A 26,674-nucleotide genomic window follows, 5' to 3' on the forward strand; every position below is an offset into this window, starting at 1 on the left:
CTGCTGTAGGGTAGCTGAGTGGTGCAGCAGACAGATCCCCGGCCCTGGGGCTAAGAGGCCATCCAATCCCAGCCCCTTGCAAGAAGTAAAAAAGAAAATGTGTTATATCTGAACACTCTCCCTCCATGGTCCGTCCTCTCCTCCATCACTCACATTCCCCCCTTCCCCTGTCTCCCTTCTCTCCTTCTTACTCCAGATGTCTATACCCCATTGAGTATATATGCTGTTTCCTCTCCTAGCCATAGAGGTTTACTTTCAATTTATTAAAGATTATAGCCAACATCACACCTTTCATTGGTACAGATTAATTTATACGTCTTTGTCAACAAAAGGAGTTAGAAGAATTTTTTGATGACCCCCAAAAAACTAGGGAGAAATAAATCAAGGGACAGCGAGGTGGCGCAGTGGATAGAGCACCGGCCCTGGAGTCAGGAGTACACCTAAGTTCAAATCCGGCCTCAGATGCCCTACTGTATGACCTTGGGCAAGCCACTTAACCCCATTGCCTTGCAAAAAAAACCCCAACTGAATAGAGAAATAAATCAAATCAGGCACCAAATGTAAACTGTAAATAATGAAAGTACAAGAGTAAGGAAGATTACATAAACTTTGATATGTCCTCCTGAAAGAAAGAAATATACTTCACACATTAGAGCTGAAAAGAGGTTTTTGAGACTTCTTTAGATAGACCAATAAAGGCCACGACCCAGTACCCTGAAAAAACACATTTTTTAATGTATCAGTTGGCACAAGTACAAGAAGGAACTGATAATTTGATATGGAACAAAAGATAAAGCAAGAAAAAAGTACTTTGTAAATGCCTCCTATGGAACAATTTATCAGAATGAGACTTAAAGAAGTGGCAAAGCCAAGAAAAAAATTTAAAAAGAGAAAACATTTCAAAGTTTATACATGTCTGCTAAAGCCCAATATTGAACTCTAACCAAGATACAGTGAATTCTTTCTAATTCCACTTCACCCCAGTAAAATCAAACTTTTTAACATAAATTGTAATTATAATATGTAAAATGTAAACTCATAATATGTGCTTTATTAAAAAATTAGTTCAGAGTTATGAGGTTTGAATATTCCTTTCAAATTCTACCAAATGATTGTGCTTTTCAATGATCATAACAAGATCTTAAATTTTTTTCTAAATACCTCTTAATTTCATTCTGCTAGCTATGTGAAGTTGACCTAATCTACCCAGAAAATCAGAATTATAGGATTAATTTAAGAAGCTTTGATAGTCAGAAGCAGCAAATCACTGCAATTTTCATTGACTACACCTAACAACCAAAAAATTCTTTCTGAGTTCAATTCTGGCCTCAGATAATTACTAGCTATTTCCCAGTCATTTGAAAATAAGTACAGCAATCAGAATTGAAATCAGTTTAAATGAAAGAAAAATATTTAGAAATAGCAGATATTTAAGCAAAATTATAAAATGCTTTTAGAATTAGTCCTTTATAAGGAAGGCAAAAACTTATTCTGAGCTATATTAGTTAAAAGCTTTAAAATTTGTTAGTGGAAATTGAAGTATCAAAAATGTATAAATATTATAAAAGATGTATTCATTTTTGTTCTTGAGTAAACTAAAGCTATGAAATTAAAGTGATCAAAGTGAAGGCCACCTTTTTTTTTGTTTTGCTTTATTTTCAGGCTTCAAGGCCATTTCCTTTCTACCCATTGTTTTTTTCCTTCATACTATTGTTTGGAATTCCACATCTGTTGGAAGGTACCCTGTGAAACAAAGAGAAAGAAACATGTTTAAAAAAAAAACCACAATGCTCCTAGCTAATTACTTTTATCAAATCCTGCTCTGAGGTTTTAAAACTTCACCTCAATGATACAGTCCTTAAACTAACTTGTAAGAAAAATATACTGTTGTTGTTCAGTAATGTGACAATTCATGATTCTATTTGAGGTTTCATTGCTAAAGATATACAGGGTGCTTCATCATTTCCTTACCCAGCTCATGAAAAAACTGAGGCAGACTAAAGTGAAATGTCCAGGGTCATAAAGCTGAGATCAAATTTGAACTCAAGAAGATGAATCTTCCTGACTCCAAGTCTGTTGTTGCTCTATGCACCTTGGTACTATCCAGGTACTCTAAGAAAAATATGGTTCAGAGGGGCAGCTAGGTGGTGCAGTGCATAAAGCAACGGCCCTGGAGTCAAGAGTACCTGGGTTCAAATCCAGTCTCAGACACTTAACAATTACCTAGCCATGTGGCCTTGGGCAAAGCCACTTAACCCCATTGCCTTGCAAAAAAAAAAAAAAACCTAAAAAAAAAATATGGTTCAGCAAAAAAGTAGGTAATTTGCGTCTACTTTCTCATTGCCTACCATTGGTTCAGGCTAAAGAGGTTGTTAAAGTCTGTCATACTAACCAAGAATACATACACTTAGGTAAGGAAGACCAGAGGTTTGGTATCAACCTAGAGATACAGAAAGTAGGTAGGAAACCGAGACTAAATGTTTATGTTTATATTGATTAGTAATCTAGATTACAAGAAAATTGAAAAAAATGTAAATGTAATGATATAAGATATTGCTAAAACCTTTAAAGAGAAAGGAAGTTAAATGAATTTTAAGAAATCAGAGAAGTTATTAAGTATAAAGTTTGCAAGAGTAGTGGAACTAAGATGGCAGGGTGAAGGCAGTATTTCCCAGAAACTCCTTCCCCCCAAAAAACTTCAAAAGTCATCAAACTATTACTCTAGCCAAAATTTAGAGGGGCAGAACCCACAGAAAAATAGAGTGATACATTTTCACAGTCCAAGATACCTAAGAAGTTCTCTGGGAAAGGTGTGTTTCACGGGGGCAGGGGGTGGTGGTGGTGCGTGTGTGTGTGAAAAAAGCCCAAGCCACAGCTCAGCACAGCACAGCACAGCCCAGGGATCCCTGGATCACTGGGAACAGCTTGAAGGGGAGGTGAGAGAACTCTGCTACACCAGAATGAGTGTGGAGTGAGTAGTACAGGCCTCAGAGTAGCCCTGCAGTGAGAACCTGCTGCATGAATCTGGGGAAACCAGCCTGCATCTCCAGAGCACAGCCCACAGATGGTAAAGGGGTAAGGGGAGACTGCAGAAATTTCTCTGCTCTCCCTGGGGCAGGACTCTGCTATTTGCTCACACTCAGATCCAGGTTGCAGTGTGGCCTTCCATACTAAGATAGCAGGGACTCTCCTCACAGCTCCAGGGCAGAGGGGAGTGCCTGTGGTCATCGACATTTCAAAGCACAGGCAAGAGAACATAAGACCTTGGAGGAATAAAGATTCCAGTGGGGTGTCCCAAAAGCCCCCCAAAGTGTCCCAATAATACTCGAAGACTCAGGAAGCACCCCCAAACCAGGCACAGGCTGGAGAAATGAGTAAACAGACAAAAAAGAGGAACATCATTGAGAAATTCTTTGTCTATGATCTCAAGAAGGATCAAAATATTCAATCTGAAGATGAGAAAGTACAAGCTCCTGCATCTAAAGACTCCAAGAAAAATAGAAGTTGGGCTCAGACTATGACAGAGTTCAAAAAAGATTTTGAAAATCAAGTAAGGGAGATAGAAGAAAAATTGGGAAAAGAAATGAGAGAGATGCAGGAAAAACATGAAAAAGAAATCAGCAGCTTAGTCAAGGAGATCCAAAAAATGCTGAAGAAAATAACATGTTAAAAACCAGCATAGGTCAAATGGATAAAATAGTTCAAAAAGTTATTGAGGAAAATGCTTTAAAAAGCAGAATTGGCCAGATGGAAAAGGACATAAGAAAGCTCTCTGAGGAAAACAAATCCTTCAGATGTAGAATGGAACTAAAGGCAGCTGATGACTTTATGAGAAGTCAAGATACAATACTTCAAAACCAAAAGAAAGAAAAATTAGAAAATGAGAAATATCTCATTGAAAAAGCAACTGATCTGGGAAACAGATTCAGGAAAGATAATTTTTAAATTATTGGGATACCTGAAAGTCATGATCAGGAAGACCCTTGACTGCATTTTTAAAGAAGTCCTACAGGAAAATTGCCCTGATATCCTAGAAGCAGAGGGAAAAATAGAAATTGAGAAAATCCACCTCTCTCCCTCAGAAAGAGATAAAAAAAACCCAACCCCCAGGAATATTATAGCCAAGTTCAAGAACTCCCAAGTCAAAAAGAAAAACAATGCATGCATCCAGGACACAATCAAATATCACGGAGCTGCAGTCAGGATCACATAGGACTTAGGAGCAAATACATTAAGGGCTCTTAGGGCTTGGAGTATAATATTCTGGAAGACAAAAGAGCTCAGAATGCAACTGAGAATCAACTATCCAGCAAAACTGAATATCCTCTTCCAGGGGAAAAGATAGACTTTCAGTGAATCAGGGGAATTTCAAATGTTCCTGTTAAATGACCAGAGCTGAACAGAAAGTTTAACCTTCAAATACAGGACTCAGGTGAAGCATAGAGAGTGGAGAAGGGTAAATTATGAGGGACTTAATGATGATGAACTGCATGCATTCCTGCATGGAAAGATGATATTGATAATACTCATATGAACCTTCTCATTTAAAAGAGCAGGTAGGAGTTTTTATAGATGAATCACAGGAGAGAGCTGAATTTGAAGATATAATATATTGTAAAAATGGAGTCAATGACTAAAAGGAAAATGCACTGGGAATAAGAGAAAGGATAGGTGGACTAGGCTAAGATATTTCATATAAATGTTTTCTTTTTATTTTTTACAATGAACTTTTGCAATGATGTGGAAGGGGGAAGGTGAGGGGGAATGAGGGAACCTTCACTCTCATCAGAAATGACTCAGAAAGGAAATAGCATACACACTCAATAGGGTATAGACATATAGAGTAAAAAGGAGAGAAGGGGGAAAGGGGGGGGTGTAGGTGATAGAAGAGAGGGTAGATCATAGGAGAGAATAGTCAGATATGACACATTTTCTTTTTTACTTCTTGCAAGGGGCTGGGATTGGGCAGCCTGTCCAGGACCTCAGGGCTGGGTGGTTGCTGGGTCTCAGGGGTGGTATGTGGGCTCGAAGCCTTTTGGCCCCACAGCTGGTGATCAGTCTGCTGCACCACTCAGCTACCCACAGCATATTTTAGAAGAGGGACAGTGTGAAAGGAGAGAGAAAATATAACTTATGGTAGTAGAGAGGAATGGATGGAGGGAGTTACAATCAGCAACAGCAACACTGGAAAAATATGGAAGTAACTCTTATGATGGACTTATCATAAAGAATGTAATTCACCTGAGACAGAGCTGATGGTACCAGAACACAGACTAAAACACATTTTTTTCCTCCTTACTTTATTTCTCATGAGGGTCTATATTTTTTGGGGGGCGTATTATGTTTACTCTTAAACAAGAATATTTTAATAATGTATAAAAATCACTTAATATTCATAGCAGCTCTGTTCACGGTGGCAAAGAATTGGAAATTAAGTAAATGTCCTTCAATTGGGGAATAGCTTAACATAATATGGTATATGTATGTGATGGAACACTATTGTTCTATTAGAAGCCAGGAGGGATGGGAATTCAGGGAAGCCCTGAAAGATTTGCAGGGACTGATGCTGAGCAAGATGAGCAGAACCAGAGGAACATTGTGCACCCTAGCAGCAACATGCGGGTGAAGACCAACCTTGATGGACTTGCTCATTCCATTAGTACAGCAAACAGGCACAATATTTTTCTTCCTTAAGGATATGATTTTTCTCTCTCATCACATTCAACTTAGATCAATGTATACCATGGAAGCAACGTAAAGACTAACAGACTGCCTTCTGTGGGGGGTGGGGGGAGGGAAGCAAGATTAGGGGAAAAATTGTAAAAAAATCCAAAATAAAATAACAGTATACTCAAAAAAGAAGATTGCAAGAGTAGACTTAACAAGTACATGAATGAATGGTAGAAAGAGATCTAAGAAGAATAGCAATGTGAAAACTTGAAAATAAAGGAATCTAGTTACCATTATTAAAAAGTAGCTAGGATACTGGAGTATGTTATCAGGGATATGACATGCAGTGATAAGGTCATTCATTAGTAGAGTAGTATATCCAATTTGTTGTTCACTCATTAATAGAGGAATACAAGGCAATTGATAAAGACAGGAACAGAATTGTTTAAAAGGGAAGGAAAAGGATTATAAAAGAGGACAGGGATAATTAGTATGAAGAAGAGTTTAAAGACTGATTTAATATCTCTTCCCAAAGATAATGAGTAGAGAGCTTTGTTATTGAGTTATTTTTTTTTTAAGGTAAGGAGTCAACCTGTAATGAAATAGAACTTCAGCAAGCCAAACATTTAATTTTTTTAATCAGTTTATTTTTATTTTAGGTAATGGGGTTAACTGACTTGCCCAAGGTCACACAGCTAGGTAATTATTAAGTGTCTGAGACCAGATTTAAACTCAGATCCTCCTGACTCCAGGGTTGGTGCTCTATCCACTGCACCACCTAGCTGCCCCAAGTCAAACATTTAAATGTAAAGAAGGGGCAGCTAGGTGGCACAATGAATAGAGCACCAACCCTGGAGTCAGGAGGATCTGAGTTTAAATCTGGTCTCAGACACTTAATAATTACCTAGCTGTGTGACCTTGGGCAAGTCACTTAACCCCATTGCCTTAAATAAAATTTAAAAAAAACTAACTAAATGTAAGGATGAGTTTGCATATAGTTCTTCTAGTGGATTATTAGCATAAACTGTGGGATTTCTATCTTTTGAAAAACTGTCTTTAAAAATCTACCCTTTTACTAGTTTCTTACATGTTTTGCTTATTAAGATGTCATCTTAAAGTTAACTGAGCCAACTCTGAACCTAAATACAGTCTTTTTTTAAAAGCCCTTGATGCATGCATCTAAGAGACTTAGAAAGATTTTATAGATAGGAGCATAAATATATAGATATCGTCTCAGTTACCTTTTTTCAACATGAGATTTTTAAAAAACCATTTATTTAAGGCAATGGGTTAAATGACCTGCCCAAGGTCACAGAGTTAAGCAATTATTTGCCTGGGGTCACATTTGAACTCAGGTCCTCCTGACTCCAGGGCCAGTGCTCAATCCACTGCACCACCTAGCTGTCCCTAGATCTTTTTTTTTTAACAGATATTTAGTGTCTTCCTCTCCAGATACTTTGTGAATCAATCCCTCAGTCAACAAGTTACACTCAGCACTGAAAATACAAAGTCTTTGTTCTGAAGGAGCTCACCTTCTCATTTATGTCACTTCCAACAGAGTATTTTTTTAAAGAAAGATTTAATTTATTTTGAGTTTTACAATTTTTGCCCCATTTTTACTTCCCTCCCCCCACCCCCCCACAGAAGGCATTCTGTTAGTTTTTACATTGCTTCCATGTTATACATTGATCTCAGTTGAATGTGATGACATAGAAATCATATCCTTAAGGAAGAAAAATAAAGTATGAGATAGTAAAATTACATAATAATATATAACTTTTTTTTTTTTCTAATTTGATGGTAATAATCTTTGGTCTTTGTTCAAAGTCCTTACTTCTTTCTCTGGTGCAGATGGTATTCTCCATTGCAGATTGCTCAAAATTGTCCCTGGTTGTTGCACTGAAGGGATGAGCAAGTCCATCAGGGTTGATCATCACCCCCATCCAACAGAGTATTCTTAATGACTTTTCCTGTCTTTGTTCTTTTTTAGTGTAATTTCTATTTTCTCTAGAAGAACATCAAGAACCATGTTGTTATTTTTTCAAAGCATTTTAAGTGCTTACTATCTGCCAGGCATTGTGTTAACTATTATAAATATTTATTTATCTTTACAAATATTTTCTCATTTAACCCTTACAACAATTTTGGAAAAATTGAGGAAATTGAGGCAGATAGAGGTTAAGTAACTTGTCCAGGGACACAGAGCTAGTAAATGTCTGAGGCTGGATTTAAACTCAGGTATTCCTGATTTCAGCCCAAGTGCTCTATTTATCTTGTTGCTTTGCTCCACTTCACATGCTCCCCCAAACTGGGTTCTTATTCCTTTTCTATATATTTGGAGATATTTGAGTATTAGGTTGAGAAAGATGAAAATCAGAATGTTTGCCCATCTACTTAAGTTTGGTCAACAAAGGGGCTGTGGGAGAATCCTATCTTTTTTTTTTTAAGTTCAAGTATGGTGTCTCTGTGCTTGAGAAAATTTTATTAAAAAATTCTCTTGGGACAGCTTAAGTGGTGCAGTGGATAGAACACTGACGCTGGAGTCAGGAGTGGAGTCAGGAGGTCCTGAATTCAAATCCAACCTCAAACACTTAATAAATGCCTAGCTGGGGGTGGCTAGGTGGTGCAGTGGATAAAGCACCTGCCCTGGAGTCAGGAGTACCTGGGTTCAAATCCAGTCTCAGACACTTAATAATTACCTAGCTGTGTGGCCTTGGGCAAGCCACTTAACCCTATTTGCCTTGCAAAAACCTAAAAAATAAAAAAATAAATGCCTAGCTGTGTGACCTTGAGCAAGTAACTTAACTCTATTGCCTTGCAAAAAGGGAAAAAAAACCTCTTTACAGATCTTCTCCATTTTTTTGTTTGCTGCCCTCCTTTCATTTTCATCCTTAAATGTACAGAGCATAACTTAACTTTGCTTAGTTAACTATCTTGCTAAGTTTTATTCAAGCTTATCCTATATTGCTTTTCTGCTTTATTAGGTAATACTGCTCATCATCATTTATCAGCTTAGACATAATATTTGACAAATGAGATTATATTCTAAATTTCCAAGTTTTTGTGGCCACCATCTCTCTTCTTGGTAAATGAGTTAAGATGTTTGCTTTTAAGACTTTTTTTAATCTTATTATGACAACCAATTTACATCAGTTAAACTTCTGTATAAAATTATGATGAAAGGTGTCAATGTCTTCAATTATCCATTTTTCATTATCTATAGTTTAAATAATTCATGATCAAGATAGTCCCACTGTGTCATCTTTTTCTCATTTTTTAAAATTTCATCTAGTTTTTAACTAATTATGATCTTTGCTTTAACAAATCGATGGTTTAATTGTATATACTTACCTGATTTAGTAATGATTTCATAGTAGAATTGGAAAAATGTGGAATGTTGAACCAGAAGTCTTGGGTCAAAATTATGGTATATTACTATGATAGAGTACTATTTTTTGGTAAGAAATCATGAACAGGTGCACTTCAGAAAAGCCTGTTAAGACTTTCATGAACTGATACTGAGTGAAGTGAGCAGAACCAGAACATTATACATGTTGACATGACAGCAATATTGTAACATGATGGACTCCACTGCTGTCAGCATTTCAGTAATCAAGGACAATTCTATAAGACTGTAATTGAAAATGCCAACCACATTCAGAAAAAAAAACAAAAACTTGGAGTTGGTATGTAGAAAAAAGCATACTATGTTCACTTTTTAAAACTTTTGTTTTTTCTTTCTCATGATTTGTTTTCCCTTAAGTTCTAATTTTTCTTTCACAACACGATAATATGGAAATATGTTAAACATGATTGTAAATATACAATCTATATCACATTACTCAAAGTCATGGGAAGGGGGAAAGGAAGGGAAGGCAGTAAAAAAATACAGAACTCAGAAGATGACAAAAGGATGAATGCTGAAAACTATCTTTGAATGTAATTGAAAAAATATTAAAATAACAAAAATAGAAGAAAGTTTCAAATCTTGCTTTTACTACTTTCTCCCTCTAGGACCAAGCAATTTATATCTCTCTGGTCTTCATCTGTAAAATGAGAATACTGAGTTAGACAATCTCTAAAGTCTCTCCTAGCTCGAAGTCTAAGATCCTAAATTTCCTATATCAACAACTAATCTTTCAGTATCTGCTAAAATATAATCCTTTTCATTTTTTTGTGATGGCATTTTATGCTTACCCTATCTAGTGCTTACCAATTCTTTTCTCAAAAAAATATACATGATATAAATTCATGAATATTCTGTGCATTCTTATATTCCTTTTTCCCAATACCAACTTTCCATTTATTTCTTAACTATTCCCAATTTTATATTAACATCATCAAGTATCAAGATAGATATATATGGATTTAATGTGTTGGGATGAGTTCTTTGTAAAATGTCTTTACTTCTTCATTCTCTGCAACCAATGGCACATAAATTGAAATTATTTTCATAGTTGTCTTTTTGTAAACATTTTTCATAAGTACCGTAATATAAAATGAAATAGTTTTTGTTGCCTCTCGGTAGAAGCCCAACTCCTTGTTTTTTCGCTTTTCAAGGAGACCCTGTAAGCTAGTCTTCCAATTAATTGCAACTTTTTTTTTCCCATCTGACTTCAATTACAACAAGAATGTTAGGATGGATATAATTCAGCTTCTTCAGCAGAATAATCACTCATTGAAGCTACTCATAGGACAAAGATCTCAGATTTACAGTGCCAATTTGCAAGTTAAAGTTTATAGCCAGTCTAAAAATTGCCTAATTCTTAGCCCTTTTCCACCACTCTTCTCTGCCAATGCATACACACACATACTCTTTAACAAATACATTCCTTCATTCATACATTCAATCTGACCCTGTCTCCATGGAAGTTTGAGGAGTGTCTGCATAAGACTGAGGACCATTTTGTTTTTATTTTACGGGTGGCCAGGGCCAAGGAATTCATCACCAAATAGACAGGAAATAAAGCTTGCCCTCACATTCCTTCCAACCTCATTTCACCTAGGTAAAAAGTAACAAGATTTTAAGTCATCTGGTACTTTGCAGTGACAAAGCACTTTCTGTACATATTAATTAGCCAATTACATCCTGACTATGTCTGTGCAGGAGATGGGGTAGACATTATTTTCACTTAATAGATGAGAAAACAAGCCAATTTCCATTTCTGTATGATCACTGAATGATAATATACATTCACGCAGATGGTTTAATTGTATATACTTAGCTGGTTTAGTAATTATTTTATAGTAGACTTAATTTTTTAAGAAGTCACAAGCTAGTCAAAATGATTCAGATGCAAAAACAAGTGATAAAAAAAATTGATTTTAGCTTTGATTGAGTTTAAAGGAGTTCTGATACAGATAGGCAACTTTGAAATTGGGCAGTATTTTTATTGGGATATTCTTATGCTTTCTGGTCTTCTATTCTCTTATATTGGATTTTCCCCTGATTTAAAGCATGTCTCTCCCCTAATCCTTTACCCAGTATTTCCCTCCATTTTAACATTCTTTTCTTTTTTTTTTAAGATTTTACTTATTTTGAGTTTTACAATTTTCCCTATTCTTGTTTCCCTCCCCCCACCCCCCACAGAAAGCAGTCTGTTAGTCTTTACATTGTTTCCATGGTATATATTGATCTAAGCTGAATGTGATGAGAGAAAAATCATATCCTTAAGGAAGAAAAATAAAGTATAAGAGATATCAAAATTACATAATAAGATAATTTTTTTTCCCCTAAATTGAAGGTAACAGTCTTTGGTCTTTGTTCAAACTCCACAATTCTTTCTCTGGATACAGATAGTATTCTCCATCGCAGATGTCCCTGATCGCTGCACTGATGAAATGAGCAAGTCCATCAAGGTTGATCATCACCCCTATGTTGCTGTTAGGATGTACAATATTCTTCTGGTTCTGCTCATTTTGCTCAGCATCAGTTCATGCAAACCCTTCCATTCTTCCCTGAATTCCCAACCCTCCTGGTTTCTAATAGAAGAACTTATTGTCTTTTCTAAATACTATGGTACAGTGACTAAATTAGATTGAATTTGAAGATGTGTGGGATAAAAAATCCACTTAAAAAATACAGAGACTCCTCTGAGCAAAAAGAAAAGTTTATTTTGGCTTTTCTCCAAAAAAGGGCACACTCCAAGTCTCACAAAGGAGTTGCCCTGAATTGACAGTCAAGCAAGATTATATGGCTTAATGTGATCCCCTCCTCTTCCTTATAGTCCTTTCTCTGTCAACTCATTGGTTAGTCTTCAGAGTTACATTCTACTTGTGAAAATCTACCCCAGAAACAAAGAAAAGAATGAAAGGTTTTCATAAAATATTACCTTACCATCCAGATGGTGAGAACAATCTTCAGGATTATAACTATCTTATTGAAGCAATGTAACTCCTCTTGGAATGTGATAGGAACAGTCTACTTATCAAACAAGAGGAAGCTTAGGAGCTTCTTCGGAATGCAAGGTTTTCCTCATGGGAAAAAGTCTACTATCCTTCTAGTAGTCAATAAAAGTAGTCTTATCAAAAGTCAGGAGAGTGAGCCACCTGTTTGGAATACAAGGAACTTTCTTCTAGAAATAGTTTAAGAATGTTTGTTCTTTCTTTAATATTTCTTAACCCTGAAAGGACTTCACTAGGAATATTATCCTTGATATCCCTCAGGTTCTATTCTCTCTTCCTGTCTAATTAGGACCCATTTTCTCCCTGGAACCCCCTGACCAAACAACCCACACACAATGGAGGAAGATGAACTCATTAGGTCTCTCTCTCTTTTCCCCCAGAAACATAGAATACCTTTCTGTATCTGCAGAGTTCATTCCAATCTCCAATTTGGATGACTTTGTTGAGATCTCCTCTTCTGGTAAAGGAACTTAACACAATATCTTATTAGATAACTCATATTTTCATCATTAGACCATGAAATTCTAGAGCTATTAACATTCACATTTTGCCTTACTATCACATTGATATACATACTTTAACAGGAATACAGCTTCCATAATGTTCATAGTGTATGTGTTGAAAATTATAAAGTTAATTTGAACTTACTATCATTATCATTAGATGACCAACCATCTTAGTACAAAGAGTGTCTAGCAAGTAACAAATAGCCTTAATCTCTTGCTCTTTATTAAAATAATAACAAGCATCCTTAACTAAAATAAATTCTTATTTCTTCCCAAAAATGTTTCTAACTAAACTATAGGTGATTCTTCTCCTGATATACTCAACTGACTTACATTCCCTTCTCAAAGTAGAACTTGAAACTGCTACTGCACAGGAGTTTATCTTGAGATTATATAAACCTTCTTTATTCTTCTTACCTAAATATCCTTTTTCTTAGCATAAAGTAAAATAAAAATCAAATCTTCATTCTTCTCAAAACATATAGTTAATAGCAGAGGTTAAAACCACATGCTGGCCTATCTAGCTATTAAACTCCAATTGACCTAAAATTTCTATATCAGATTGACCTTTATTGATTTACTATAGCACATCAAAGGTAAATTCCTTTAGAGATATAATTTTGAGTGTCAGTTTCCAGGCAGAGGTCATGTGGATAGTCAAATGCATTAAGTCAAATTTTAGATTCATCTGGTAAGACATTATTCAAATGTCATATTTGGGGAAGTCAAGTCAAAAGGGTCCAACCACAGGTTGCACTGAAAAGCTGCCCCTTCAGCTTTTTATCCCAATACACCTTTCACCTATGGTCTCCAAACCTCCTTCTGGCTTCCAGCCAATGATCTAAAATAGTAATTCCATCTAATTAGATCTCCAGGTGAATCCACTTCACAAGTACTAAATGCTAATTCTAATCTGGCTTGGGGAGGTCACAATCAATCAACCTCCTTCTATACATATATATTACCTATATCTTTCTTTTTTTTTTAGGGTTTGTTTTTTTTTTTTTTTTTGCTAGGCAATGGGGTTAAGTGGCTTGCCCAAGGCCACACAGCTAGGTAATTATTAAGTGTCTGAGGCCGGATTTGAACCCAGGTACTCCTGACTCCAGGGCCAGTGCTCTATCCACTATGCCACCTAGCCGCCCCTTATATTACCTATATCTACTCTGACTGTCCCTGTCATCAGAATACTTTAAATAAGGTTACTTTCTAAATATTCAAAAAGCAGTGAAGTTCCCCCAGCGTCTGGAATATTCCTTGACATACCAAAAAAACCTTCTTCACAAATATGTCTGAAGACCCACATCCCTTTGTGTGAAAGCATATCTATTTTATTTCTGGATAAAGATGGTATATTAGAGGCCTCCTGGCTGTATTACAATAAATAAACACTTCCTTTGGCTAGGAGATTATTCTAAGAATTCTCACATAACAATTAGCCAGAGACTGTCAAAGAAAAGAAATCAAATTATTATCATTATTGTCTTTTCCATGTTGCTCAGGTGCTTTTACTTCAAAGCAAATAACCACAGCTTTGAGATTACAAATATATATATATATATATATATATACATATATATATATATATATATGTATATATATATATATATACATATATATATATGTAATACACACATACATATAACCACAAAAATTACAATATATAAGGGGTGGCTAAGTGGCACAGTGGATAGAGCACTGGCTCTGAAGTCAGGAGTACCTGGGTTCAAATCCAGTCTCAGACACTTAATAATTACCTAGCTGTGTGGCCTTGGGCAAGCCACTTAACCCCATTTGCCTTGCAAAAACCAAAAAAAAAATTACTATACATATATATATATATATATATATATATGTAATTGGCAAGTTCTTATGCAAACAATTCTCTATAATAAACCTGTTAATTATTAGCCATGTTTGAAATACAAATTATTACTTTTCAGAATTCAATCCATTAGAATATCTTAAAAGTCTCTAAATTTAACAAAACAGTAATAAGTATAACATATTAAGAACTAGATTTCACAACACAATCTTTCCATTATTACATTTATACCTGGACCTACAGATCTAGAGCAAGGTCCAACACATTATTTAAAAATTTCAGGGGCAGCTAGGTGGCGCAGTGGATAAAGCACCAGCCCTGGAGTCAGGAGTACCTGGGTTCAAATCTGGTCTCAGACACTTAATAATTACCTAGCTGTGTGGCTTTGGGCAAGCCACTTAACACCATTTGCCTTGCAAAAACCTAAAAAAAAAAAATTTTCAGGGAATCTAGAGGGATATGACCTTTGATAACTTCTTTCATTATCCCTACAAAGCAATCAATCATTAATTCCAGGTCTGACATCATTACAGTAAAATAGTTTATATTTCCAAAAAGTAGATCACATGTTTGATAACACTCTTCAACATTTTACTCACCTAATTGATAAATCACCCAATTAGGGTTACATAATTTTTAATTTCCTAATCATTTTCCAAAGCCCCTCACATTTATTCAACATTGTTGAAAAGGGTATCTTGCAGTTAAAATATACCTCCCAATCTCTTATACACTAACCTTCTGAATCTGCATTTAACTTGGGGGAAGGAATCTGCAATTTTACTTCTTTAAAATTTAAACATTAAATTCTTAACCTACATGAAACAAAGTTTTCATGCTGATATCTCATTCTCTTAAAGCAAAACAAAATACTCATGTTCTCTTAAAGTTAACCCTATAATTATCTTTTACACACAAACCTCTTCTAAATTTGTGCTTTATAAGCTTATTTTTTCCAAATACATTTCTATTTTCAAAACAAAAAAAATAAGATTTTCCATGAATTTTAGTCTTATACATATAATTCCAAAAGCTCAATGTACACTTTTTACCCATGCCAGTGTTACATTTACATATATAATTTAAGCAACATTGATCTTACATATAAACATTCCCTCTTATAAACATGAGGTGTAAAAACAAAGCCATTTGCCAAAAAGACCTTGAGAGATATAACAAGATATTTTCTAGTTTTCTCATAGCAAATATTTTTAAATGGGATAAGTTAAACCTCAATTCATTCATTGTTCATTATTGTAACACAATTTTTAAATTCTAAAAAAAAGTGTTTGAATCTGTTCTTAAACGAAGTTTAGTAATTATTCATAATATTTCAATTTCATGTATATTCCCTTTGCTCCCTAGAATTTTGCAACACAGGAAAATTCTTAAGACCAGTAGTTCCTAAAAATTCCTTTTTATAATTACAAGATTCTCTTTATACTTCTCTTAAATTCCAAAAGTCATATTCAAAATAACCTTAAATCATTTTCTTTTCAAAGCCTAAAAAAGTCCGCCAATTCCTTTTATCTTTATCAGTGCAATTCTAACCTCTCAATGATCTAACTTATAAGAGTATTCTATTCTCACTGACCAACATTTCTTAATATTAGAACATTTTATGTTCTGGGAATTGGAGATTCCCCTCAATTTGAGATATTAAAGTAACATGTACTAATTCTTAATCTTTACTGTTTACCATTATTCACTCAACCCAGAATTTTTTTTCCTGATACATGAACTATACCCCAAGTATATTTTGAATCGGTGTAAAATATTACCTTCCCCTTGTTTAGTAATTCTAAAGCTTGATTAAGAGCACATAACTCACAGTCCATCCTGACAATAGTTTCATCAGACTCCCAGCCTCCACCAGGGCCATTCTGTCCCTACCTATTATAACATTTCCATTAATTCTTTTTCCTCCTATAACTCTGGAGGAGCCATAAAGCATTAGAATTGAAAAAAAAATCCAAACTTTTTTTTTTTTACAAATCCCTTAATTCAGTTTACATATATCTTCAGATTACTTTGTACAAAAGCTTAGCACATTATAGAATCAATAACATAATATATCTCTCCATTTGAACTTTTAGCTTTCTATACTATTTTTTTCATTCATTTTTAAATCACCTCCCAAGGCTCCCCAAATCCCCAAATCAATCCTTTTACTTATGCAATGTCAAACCTGCTCAAACTTTCTGTCTACATGCTTTAATCAATTTCTATACTTAACAAATGGTTCAAAAACCCCCATTGTCTCTATTGCTTGATTCTCTTCCCAGTACTTTCATAACCTCCTACTCAGACTACACAATTTACATTTTCCCTTAATATTCTGTTCCACTATTCTTTTTCATTAACTCTTTTTGACTGTAGTTAATACTGTTTTGAACTAGATCTCCATAAGCTTATACAGCTACATAAACCACAGACATGATTCCACTTTCCAAAATACATTCTCCATTCAAAGGATTTAATATTTAACACTTCTTGATTTTAACTGGTAAAATTTTGAGAATTCTAACAGCTACTCAAAAAAATCTCACAGCCTAATTGGAATATCACCTGCTTCCTTCTTCAGATAGAATAAACCACATAACTTTTCTCACAAGGAGGCAGGTCCAAAATCTTTCCTAGCGGCACTTCTGTTCTCAGATCCCTACTTGTTCCTTTATTCTCTATACTAATAAACTCCTGAAACTATAATGTTACCATATAATTCTGATAAAAGACTATTTCGTTTCCCTTTTCTAGCATTTCTGTATATAATTTGGATAAAATTATATACTTTAGAATTAACCTGACTCTCTTGACTTTCAGGAATTTATTTCCCCAAAACTTTCTCAAATTAAAATAGCATTTCTTTCTAAGATTTATTTAACATATTTGGTAATATTCATTATCTCTTTCCTGTTTCTTTAACTTCAAAATAAGGTCCCTTTTAACACTTTATTCTACTAAGTCTTCATGAAACAATTTTCTCTATTATTAATTAGTCCTTTTTCTCAATAAATTCCCTTTTTGCTCCTGTTTCCCTCCCAAGGTCAAGAAAGAACAAACCACCACAAAAAAAATAAAATAAAACCTGGCAAGTGCCCCAGAGAAAAGAAACAGGGAGGGAGAAGGAAAAAGCATTCTGGGAACACAGAATCACAGTGAAAAAGTGCGAAAGAGAAAAAGTCAACAGCATTTTATCAATTTCCACATTTTTCCCTTTTTTCTCTAAATTTCTTCCCCATCATTAAGTGTAGACCCCAGAGCTCTCAGCCAGCACTTCTGCACCCTTTTGTCTTGTCCCTACAACCTCTAACCACTTGGACTTCTTTGGAAACTCTCCTTGCAAATTGTATTAGTTGCTTGGGAGTATTTCCACCCCTGCCATTTTTCTGCTCCCATCAGACTCAATCTGCAGATTTCATGTGCATGGAAGCGACAAGGGTCAGGTCATCCAGGGTACACCTGGGCTTGTGTACACAAACTTACGGACCCATGGTGCCATCTCTGGGTCATCTCCTATGGTGAGGCATCTCCCTTGTAGTGCTGCCTCTGGAGGACCTCTGGCTTTCAATTTTGCTCAAAGTCTCTCTCTTTGGGATTCTTCCCTTGCTCTTCAAGGGATCTGCCTGGGCACTAAATCACAAGCTGCTGAGAATTTCCAGCATGGAGCTCATTTGTATGTGTGTCCAAGAGTCTTAAAGAGGGGGTTAATTTCCCGGCCAATGAACCAAACTGTGTGGGATAAAAATCCCAAAAAATACAGAGACTCCTCTGAGCAAAAAGAAAAGTTTATTTTGGCCTTTCTCCAAAAAAGAGCACACTCCATGTCTCACAAAGGTAATGAAGATCAAGGAGCTGCCCTGAATTGATAGTCAAGCAAGATTTTATAGCCTAACAAGATCCCCACCTCCTTCCTATAGTCCCTCTCTGTCAACTCATTGGTTAGTCTTCAGTTACATTCTACTTGTGAAAATTTACCCCAGCAACAAAGAAAAGAATGAAAGGTTTTCATAAAATATTACCTTACCTTCCAGCTGGTGAGAATAACCTTCAAGATTATAACGGTCTTATTGAAGTAATATAACTTGCTTGGAATGCAAGGTTTAGGAACAGTCTACTTATCATCAAACAAGAGGAGGCTTAGGAGCTTCTTTGGAATGCAAAGTTTTTATCATAGTAGTCAGTAAAAGTAATCTTGTCAAAATTTAGGAGAGTGAGCCAGCTGGTTGGAATACAAGGGACTTTCTTCTAGAAATAGTTTAAGAATAATAGTTTCTTCTTTCTTTAATATTTCTTAACCCTGAGAGGACTTCACTAGGAATATTAATCCTGAAATGGTTTTATTTGGAATATTCCATTCAAAGAGTTAAGGTTATGTCACTTCATTTCATCTTTGCCCCTCTATTTCCTTTTACATAGAAGAAAGATGGCTGTCTGAAAGGGAGGCAGATTGCCCTTCTCCCAAATGTCTGTTTTAGTAAAGCCCTGAGTTTTATACCATTCTGAATAATTATCAAGAAATTCAGTGAGAAACTACTATGACTTCTGCCAGAACTGCACAAAAAAAATCTGCCAGAAGCCAAAGGAAATAATCATCAAAACTGGTTTTGATGTCAACAAAAGTCAACACCAAATGGACCAGAGAGGGCAAGGGACATGTGGAACTTTAGTCTGTGTACAGAAGTGGGAAAAGTAGAAGGGTCTCCTGAGGAAACTGCAAGTGGTCAGAAAACCCCAGAATGAAGGCCTTAGGAGCCCATGGAGCAAGAGCCCTGTGGCAGTTAACTAGCAAGGCAGGGGAGCAGTCAGACTGCAGATCTGAAGACTCTGTACTGAAATGCCAGAAGAGGCCTTGAAGATACAGTGCTCTGAATTTCAAAAATCAAGGTTATATTTATGCCTGGGATACATAAAGTCATATTTACCCTTGGGAAAGTCAACACAGAAACCCAGGAAACCAATATGGTTAATTATGACAACCCAAGGTGCATCAAGGGATTCTGCCTGACCCTGGAATAAGGTCCCAAAATTTCAGAAACTAAAAGCTGAAGAAATGAGTCAATTTTTAAAAACACTGACTAATCAATACTACTACTGGGGCTGTATCCTGAAGGGATGACGAAAAAAGAGTAAAAAATCCTACATGTACAAAAATTATTTACAGCAGAATTTTCTGTAGTGGCAAAGAATTGGAAATTGAGGGGATGCTTATCAATTGGGGAATGGCTAAACAAATTGTGGTATATGTATATGATGGAACACTATTGTTCTATAAAGAATCATGAGTGATGGGATTTCAGAAAAGCCTAAAAAGACTTGCATGAATTGATGCTGAGTGAGATGAGCAGAACCAGAAGAACCTATACACACTAACAAGATGGGGTGATGATCAACCACGAATGGACTTGTTCATTTCAGCAGTACAATAAGCAAAGACAATTTTAAGGGATTTGTGATGGGGAAATATCATCCATATCCATAGAAGGAACTGTGGAGTTTAAATGAAAACCAAAGGTTTTTACCTTCAATTTTTCAAAGTTAGCTTATATATATATATATATTATGTAAATTTGTCATCTCCAGTGTTTTCTTTCTTCCTTTAGAATCTGATTCTTCTCTTACAACATATTCAATCTCATGCTTAGCATGTTGCAAATATAAAACCTATATCAGACTGCTTTCTCTTGGGGGGGTGGGGGAGGGAAGGAAGCAAGGGAGGGAGAAAAGTTGTTAAAAACTTGCAAAAAATGATTGGTTTAAAAACTATCATTGTATGTAGTTGGAAAAACAAAATATTTATGTAATAAAAAATACTGATTAGTATAAAAAAATTATTACACATCGAGTTCCCCAAAAGAGAATGACAACTCTGTATGCAACTGCAGAGACTCAAAAGAAAAAACTAGATTTCCCACAGACTACATGATACACAGAAGAAATGAAACAATGAATAAGAGAAATGAAATCAAAGATCTAGAGGAAAAAATGGAAAGAGAATAGTTTAGAAAAGAGAATGGTAAACCTTACCCAAGAAATAGATTCCCTGAAAACTAGAATAGACCAAACAGGAATCAGTCAATCCATGAGACAACAAGAAATATTAGAAAATCAAAATATTAAAAATATAAAAGTATTATCTTACATGAAAAACTGACCAGAAAAACAAGATCAAGGAGAGGGAATTTAAGAATTGTTGAACTTAAGAGGACTGAAGATGATACAATTCACTCCCCTCCTACCAAAGAGGTAACAGAATTAAAGAGCAGAGTAACATACATTTTTGGACATGGACTCTGGGAATTTGTTTTGTTGGATTATTTGCATTTGTTATAAGGTGTTTTTTAGGTTTTAATTGTTCAAGTGGAGGGGCAGTAGGTGGGAAATTGATGCTTGTAAAAATAATTTTTAGGAAAAAAAGAATAATTGAGTTCGCCAAAAAAATCATTTAAGAACCCTGAACAATGCAATGAGCCCAGAGGACTTACAGATGAAGTATGCTATCCACCTCCTGATGGAGAGGTGTTGGATACAAGGTGCAGAAATAGATATTTTTGGACCTAGCTGACAATTTTTACTCATTTTGCTTGACCATGCTTACTTGTTTCATTTGTTTTTTCCTCCTGTTAATAAGGTAGGGAAGGTTTTAGGAAGGAAGAGGAGATAAGTTAGCATTAGTAACACAAAAAAAATAAAAAAGGGAGCCATTAAAACTTTTAATTAATGCACAAAACAGACAAGGACAGATTTGAAGTTAACAATTAAAATTTGTTCTATACTTTTAATGCAAGCAGTATGAAACAGATTTAGGATTTCTATTATGTATATGTTCCATTTGTTTAGAGTATAAGATAAATAAAACTAAGATGTCTGGTCTCCCTAAACCCATGGTCCTATGTGAAAATTTAAAACAGCAAAGACTGAATAGATCACATCCTTTAACTTCTCTTAAAGTCACTGGTCTCCTTTTCTGTAGGTGCTACCAAATAGCCATCATCTGATAACAAGACAATTACTTTTTTTTAAATTTTATTTAAGGCAATGGGGTTAGGTGACTTGCCCAAGGTCACAGGCAATTATTAAAGGTCTGAGGCTGGATTTGAACTCCGATACTCCTGACTCCAAGGCCCATGCTCTATCCACTGTGCCACCTAGCTGTCCTGACAATTACTTCTTACTAAACGTACTGGCTTAGGTATGTTGATTTTAAAAAATTTTGATCCTAATAATTTTATTTCCTAGTGAAGAATTTTCTCATTTGGAAAATTCAGGGGAACAGGATTAATTCTGATAGAATCAGGATGGAACTAGGGAGCATAAGAATATTAAAATTTGATTCTTATTCATTACCAGATAAGGGCAGATTAAAGAAAACCAAAAGGTGAAGGATGGGCCCTAGATGGAACTAGACACATCAAAAGACTGAGGCAATAGCATAAATAAAGATTTTATTGGGGGACAACATGGGGTAGAGGGGAAGACTGGAAGTTAGCTTTTTCTTTACTTGTCACAATACCACATGTAGGTACCCTCACTGTGGCAAGAAGAACAGCTGAGCCAGCTAGTGATGTCAGGAGCCCCAGATGGCAAGGATGCGAGGGAGTGATCCATGGAGTCAAGTTGGGTCACCAAGACCGGAACCATCGTCCTAGGAACGAATCCAGGATGGAAGAGCTGTCCCCCAAGTCTGGAGGCTGTGAGTTGCCTGAATCTAGAGGAGAATGACACATCCAGGTAGAAAAGGATGATCCTGAATTCCAGGATGACCTATTTGCTGTTCCCTGTAAAATACCTTTCATCTCCTAGCTTCAGGCCTTTACATAGGCTGATCCCCTTGCTTAGGTGGGATCCTCTGACAAAATAACTCTGGGTGCTTTTATTTACTTATCTGTGTACATGTGTTTTTTCTATAATGTAGACCCCTGTGATGGAGAACATCATCTGTATCCAGAAAGGGAACTGTGGAGTTTAAATGAAGAGGAAAGCTTATTTTCAATTCTTAAAAGTTGTCTTGGGGCAGCTAGGTGGCGTAGTGCATAAAGCACCAGCCTTGGAGTCAGGATTACCTGGGTTCAAATCCGGTCTCAGACACTTAATAATTACCTAGCTGTGTGGCCTTAGGCAAGCCACTTAACCCCATTTGCCTTGCAAAAACTTTAAAAAAAAAAGTTGTCTTATGTAGAGGTGGCTAGGTGGCACCTTGAAGTCAGGAGTACCTGAGTTCAAATCTGGAAAAAAAATTTAAAAAAAAGTTTTCTTATATAATATGAAATTTTGCTATCTCTAATTTTTCTTTCTTCCTTTTAGATCCTATTCTTCTGTTGGGGGCAGGGAGGGAGAAAAATAGTAAAAGTCAAAACCTTGAAAAAAAATGATTTGGGGCAGCTAGGTAGCACAGTGAATACAACATCAGTCCTGGAGTTTGGAGGACCTGAGTTCAAATGTGGTCTCAGACACTTAATAATTACCTAGCTGGGTGACCTTGGGCAAGTCACTTAACCCATTGCCTTGCAAAAAAAAATTTTTTAAGTGACTGGTAGAAACTACCACTGTATGTAATTGGAAAACCAAATATTTATATAATTTTAGAAAATTTTAAAAAGAAAGAATGTAAATCCCTTAAGGACAGAGTGGTTCCAGTAGCAGTGACAGGTGCTTAATAAAAGATTGTTGAATTGAGAAGTTGAGTTGGGGAAAAGGGGAACAGGAGAGCAAAAGGAAGAGAATTAGAGAGAAAGACAGAGACCAATCAACTCAGCTTCTCCTTCAAAAGGTCTTTCTTCTGCTCCAGAAGCTCCTCAGGGATGGTCTCACAATTGCCTCTTCTCCCCTACTCACCATCTCTAGAACTGCCATCTGCTTCTCTTCGGGTTACAGTGGTTTCTTTATGGCCCTCACTATCTATGACAGTACGATGCTCCTCCACCGTCTGTGGGAACAGCACCCCACTTGGTTTCAGAAGAGATGACATTTTTCATACACCCCAGTCCTTCCTGATTCCCCCCCCAGCCCATCTAGCTCACCCCATCTGGTCCAGTTATTTTGGTAATGGAGACGCTTCTGAAGTATGATTTAGGCTGGGGCTGCAGAACTTGACCCAGGCCCTCCTGTGAGACCTGGGAATCAAGATCTGGAAGGAGAAAAGAGACAAAGTATTAAAAAAAAAAGTATGGGAAAGGAAGGGGGTAGCAAATACGCAGAAAGCAATCTGGAGATGCACAGGGACGAGAAATGAACTTGAGTTGCAAGGGTGTGTCTAAGAACTCAGAGAAGATAATCAGAGACCCTATGGTCCTCCCACCTCCCTCAAACTTACCCTTGTCTTCTCTGGTTCTAACATCAGGGTCTGGCCACACATCATCAAACTGTAAAAGGAGACACAACTGATTAAAGGAGACCCTTCTTAAGAGAAGCAACCCATCCCCTCCTCAACTCCATCATCTGCCCTGCCCCACCTTCCTGAACTGCCTTCTCTACTTAGGGGTTCACTGGGGTACAGCGACAGAGACCCTGGATTTGAAATCTGGGGACAACAGTTTGAGGCTCCGCTCTTTAACACTTCCGGAGCTTGGATGATTCACAAGATTCACTTCTGTTAAATGTGGACTAGATAAATCTCTGCGGTCTCTCTCTGATCTCTAGAGGTCCTTCACGGCCCTTGTCCCAGGGCCTTCCAGGTATCTCTTCTTCCCCTCCTTCAGCCTACCTAGGTGCATGCTTGGCCCCAGGCCCGTCCACTCCCCGGCTCCTTCCAGCACAGAAGGGGGGCTGGGCTCCTAGATAAGCTCTGCTCAGTCCCCGTCCCCACACACCTCTGCACTGGGGTGCAGGAGGCTGGGAGTTCTGTTTGCACCCTCAGCCCCGGGGGACGTGTGTGCCCCGCCACCTCCTTAGGCTGGGCTCCCGGGGCCTGAGGACTACCATCCCGGGGGTCACCGAGTCTTCGGGGGGCTGGGGCTCACCCCGCGCAGAGGCCTCTTGGAGTCCCAGTCTGGAACGCCTTTGGGAGCCGAGGGTCCCGGACCGCTCCCCGAGCCCCGGCTGAAAATCCTGGCCTGGGGGCTGTCCGGATACTTGAGCATGGAGTCCCGGATGGTCTCCCCCTCCCTGCGGCCCTCGTTTGGGGCCTCCGGCTCCAGGCCCGGGAGCTCTGCGGAGGGAGTGGAAAATCAGGCCCGGGCCCGGGTCGCCCCGGCGGCGCAGCCCCTCCCCCCACCTGTCCTGGCAGGGGCCGGGGTGCAGGTGCCCGGGGCGTCACCCACCAGGGGGGCGGGAGGGCAGGGTCCAGGCCCCCATGTCTCCGAACATCCGATTGAAATCCCGAATCAGTTCGTCAAAGCCGAAGTGATCGTGGAAGCGCATCTCATCTCCGCGGCCAAAACTAAAGCCGAAAGTGAAGTCCTCGGGGGCCCCGCGGCCTCCGAACCTGCGGCCCCAGGCGCCCCCTGCTCCTTCCTCCTCCTCCTCCTCCTCCTCCTCCTCCTCTTCCTCTCTCGTCATGCCTCCGAAGAGGGGGTCTCTGGGTCTGGGGGTGAGGAAAGAAGCAAAGCTGTGGAGGCGGGGCGGGGCGGCGACGGGGCGAGGCGCGGGGCGCGAGTGTGCGGGGCTGCGCGCGTGCCGGGCTGCGCGTGCGCACAGGCGCGCACAGACACCCCCACAGCCCAGGTGCTCAGAGCATTTAGGCAGCCTGGGCGGGCGCAGCGGGGCCCGGGCTCCCGCCCCCTCCCGTGCTCACCTCTGAGGCCCCGGGAACCCGAAGAAGCCCCGGAAAAGGTCAAACAGGCTCATCCCTCATGCGGGCCTCGAGCCTTCCGCCTCCCCGCAGCCCAAGGCCTCGGGGCCCCAAAAGGCCGGGACCCGCCACGCTGCCGGAAAGTGATCTCAGGAGAACTGGCGGACCGATCCGGCCACACTGCCGGAAAGCGAAAGGGGGGGCGGGCGGGCTCGGCCCAGGACCGTTGAATCGGACCCTGGAGTAGTTCGACACTGTCGGAAAAGTAGTCTCACTGTCGTAAAGCGAGCGTGAGCACGGGCTTCTGGGAAGGGGGAGAGGTGAAGCCGGCGGGAGGCGGGACCAAGGGGGACGAGAGGCGGAAGTTTGGGCGGACGGGATCTGAGTGCCGTGCGGTGCCCTCCGGAGTGCGAAGGTCTCCTTGCCTTCCCGCAGAGAAAGGCTTGGAGAGACGAGGACGCCCGCGCCCCTGCCCGCGGGCGCTCCCCGAGGGCCCGGCGGCCCGGCTCCAGGAGCGATCGGCGGAGGCGCCGGAGGGCCCGGAAGCGCTGCTGCCGCCGCGCGAGGGGCGGGGCCCATAGCAGCCGCAGCCGCAGCCGCAGCCGCGGGAAACTGCGGAGCCCATGGGCCCGAGGCGCTGCGCGGGGCTCGGGCGGCAAGGGACGGGGCTGGGGCTTGTTCTGGACAGCCTGAAGGCGCCTGCCCCCCAAAACCCTGCAGGAGCTATGGGTTGTACCCCAACCTCCCCTGGGGAAACAGGGCAACAACTCCCGCTGGAACGGGCGGGGGGAGCCTCATCCCCGGGGTCGGGAATGGCGGAAGCCGGCCAGCCCCTTGGGGTTAGCAAGAACTGTCCGAGTCGTGAGGGGAGCTGAGGAACTGGGGAGTCTCTTCAGTGGAAGAGAACAGGGTAAACTGTGATGCGACTTGAAAACAAAACCCTCCGTAGAACTGGGCCCCTCGTTGGATGAAGTCCGGGTGACCATCTCCAAGATGTCTGTCGGCTCTGAAGTTCTAAAATTCTGATTGATTCTTGCCAGGCTGCTGCTGTGTCTAAAATCGAGATGGACACTTCTTCTTTTCAAGGTGCTGTGTTCACAATGGCAGATGGAGACACGAAAATACAGAGATTTCCTCCATCCTCACCCTTATTAAACTTTGTAGGAGCAAGGGCTCTCTACTCCTCTGGCGCCTATGGTAGCAGAGATCGGAAGTGGAGGGAGCAATGATGAGATGGAAAAGGAACTGGGGGTGTGTGGTAGCCAGGGGAATGGGGTCAGATGGGGTGATTGCTGACCTCCCCCCCAACTCCCCAAGTATGCCATTCCCATCCATTTTTACCTAAACATGATCCCCAGGAAGAAAAGTTCAGGAACCTCTTCAGCAGAACCAGAAGAAATATGGTCTTCAACCCCAAGAAAAATGAAAACCACCAAATGGTTCTGCCAGTGTTGTGCACCCTACTCCTTGGATGCTTCCCAAGTAATCTTTTTTAGAGTAGCCCGTTTTTCCATTGCTTTTCCTTCTGAAAACATTGTT

General features: G+C 38.9%; 1 protein-coding gene across 2 annotated transcripts; it reads right to left on the reverse strand.

Annotated features, from left to right (window-relative positions):
• Nucleotides 1-693: 693 nt before the first annotated feature.
• HAX1 (HCLS1 associated protein X-1) lies at nucleotides 694-25,340 on the reverse strand. 2 transcript variants are annotated; one of them, XM_074223424.1, is made up of 7 exons: nucleotides 25,139-25,340; nucleotides 24,666-24,928; nucleotides 24,366-24,553; nucleotides 23,720-23,768; nucleotides 23,427-23,533; nucleotides 23,242-23,332; nucleotides 694-1,743 (listed from the first exon to the last, which is right to left on the reverse strand). In XM_074223424.1, exons 1-7 carry the CDS (start codon nucleotides 25,189-25,191, stop codon nucleotides 1,703-1,705), a joined length of 792 nt encoding a protein of 263 aa, XP_074079525.1. In that variant the 5' UTR covers nucleotides 25,192-25,340; the 3' UTR covers nucleotides 694-1,702. The 2 variants fall into 2 exon arrangements, with proteins under 2 accessions (XP_074079525.1, XP_074079524.1); XM_074223423.1 differs by lacking the exon at nucleotides 694-1,743 and adding an exon at nucleotides 21,833-22,114 and having other exon boundaries at nucleotides 25,139-25,331.
• Nucleotides 25,341-26,674: the final 1,334 nt, after the last annotated feature.

The sequence above is a fragment of the Macrotis lagotis genome, chromosome 2 (assembly GCF_037893015.1).
Source record: "Macrotis lagotis isolate mMagLag1 chromosome 2, bilby.v1.9.chrom.fasta, whole genome shotgun sequence".
NCBI lineage: Eukaryota > Metazoa > Chordata > Mammalia > Peramelemorphia > Peramelidae > Macrotis > Macrotis lagotis.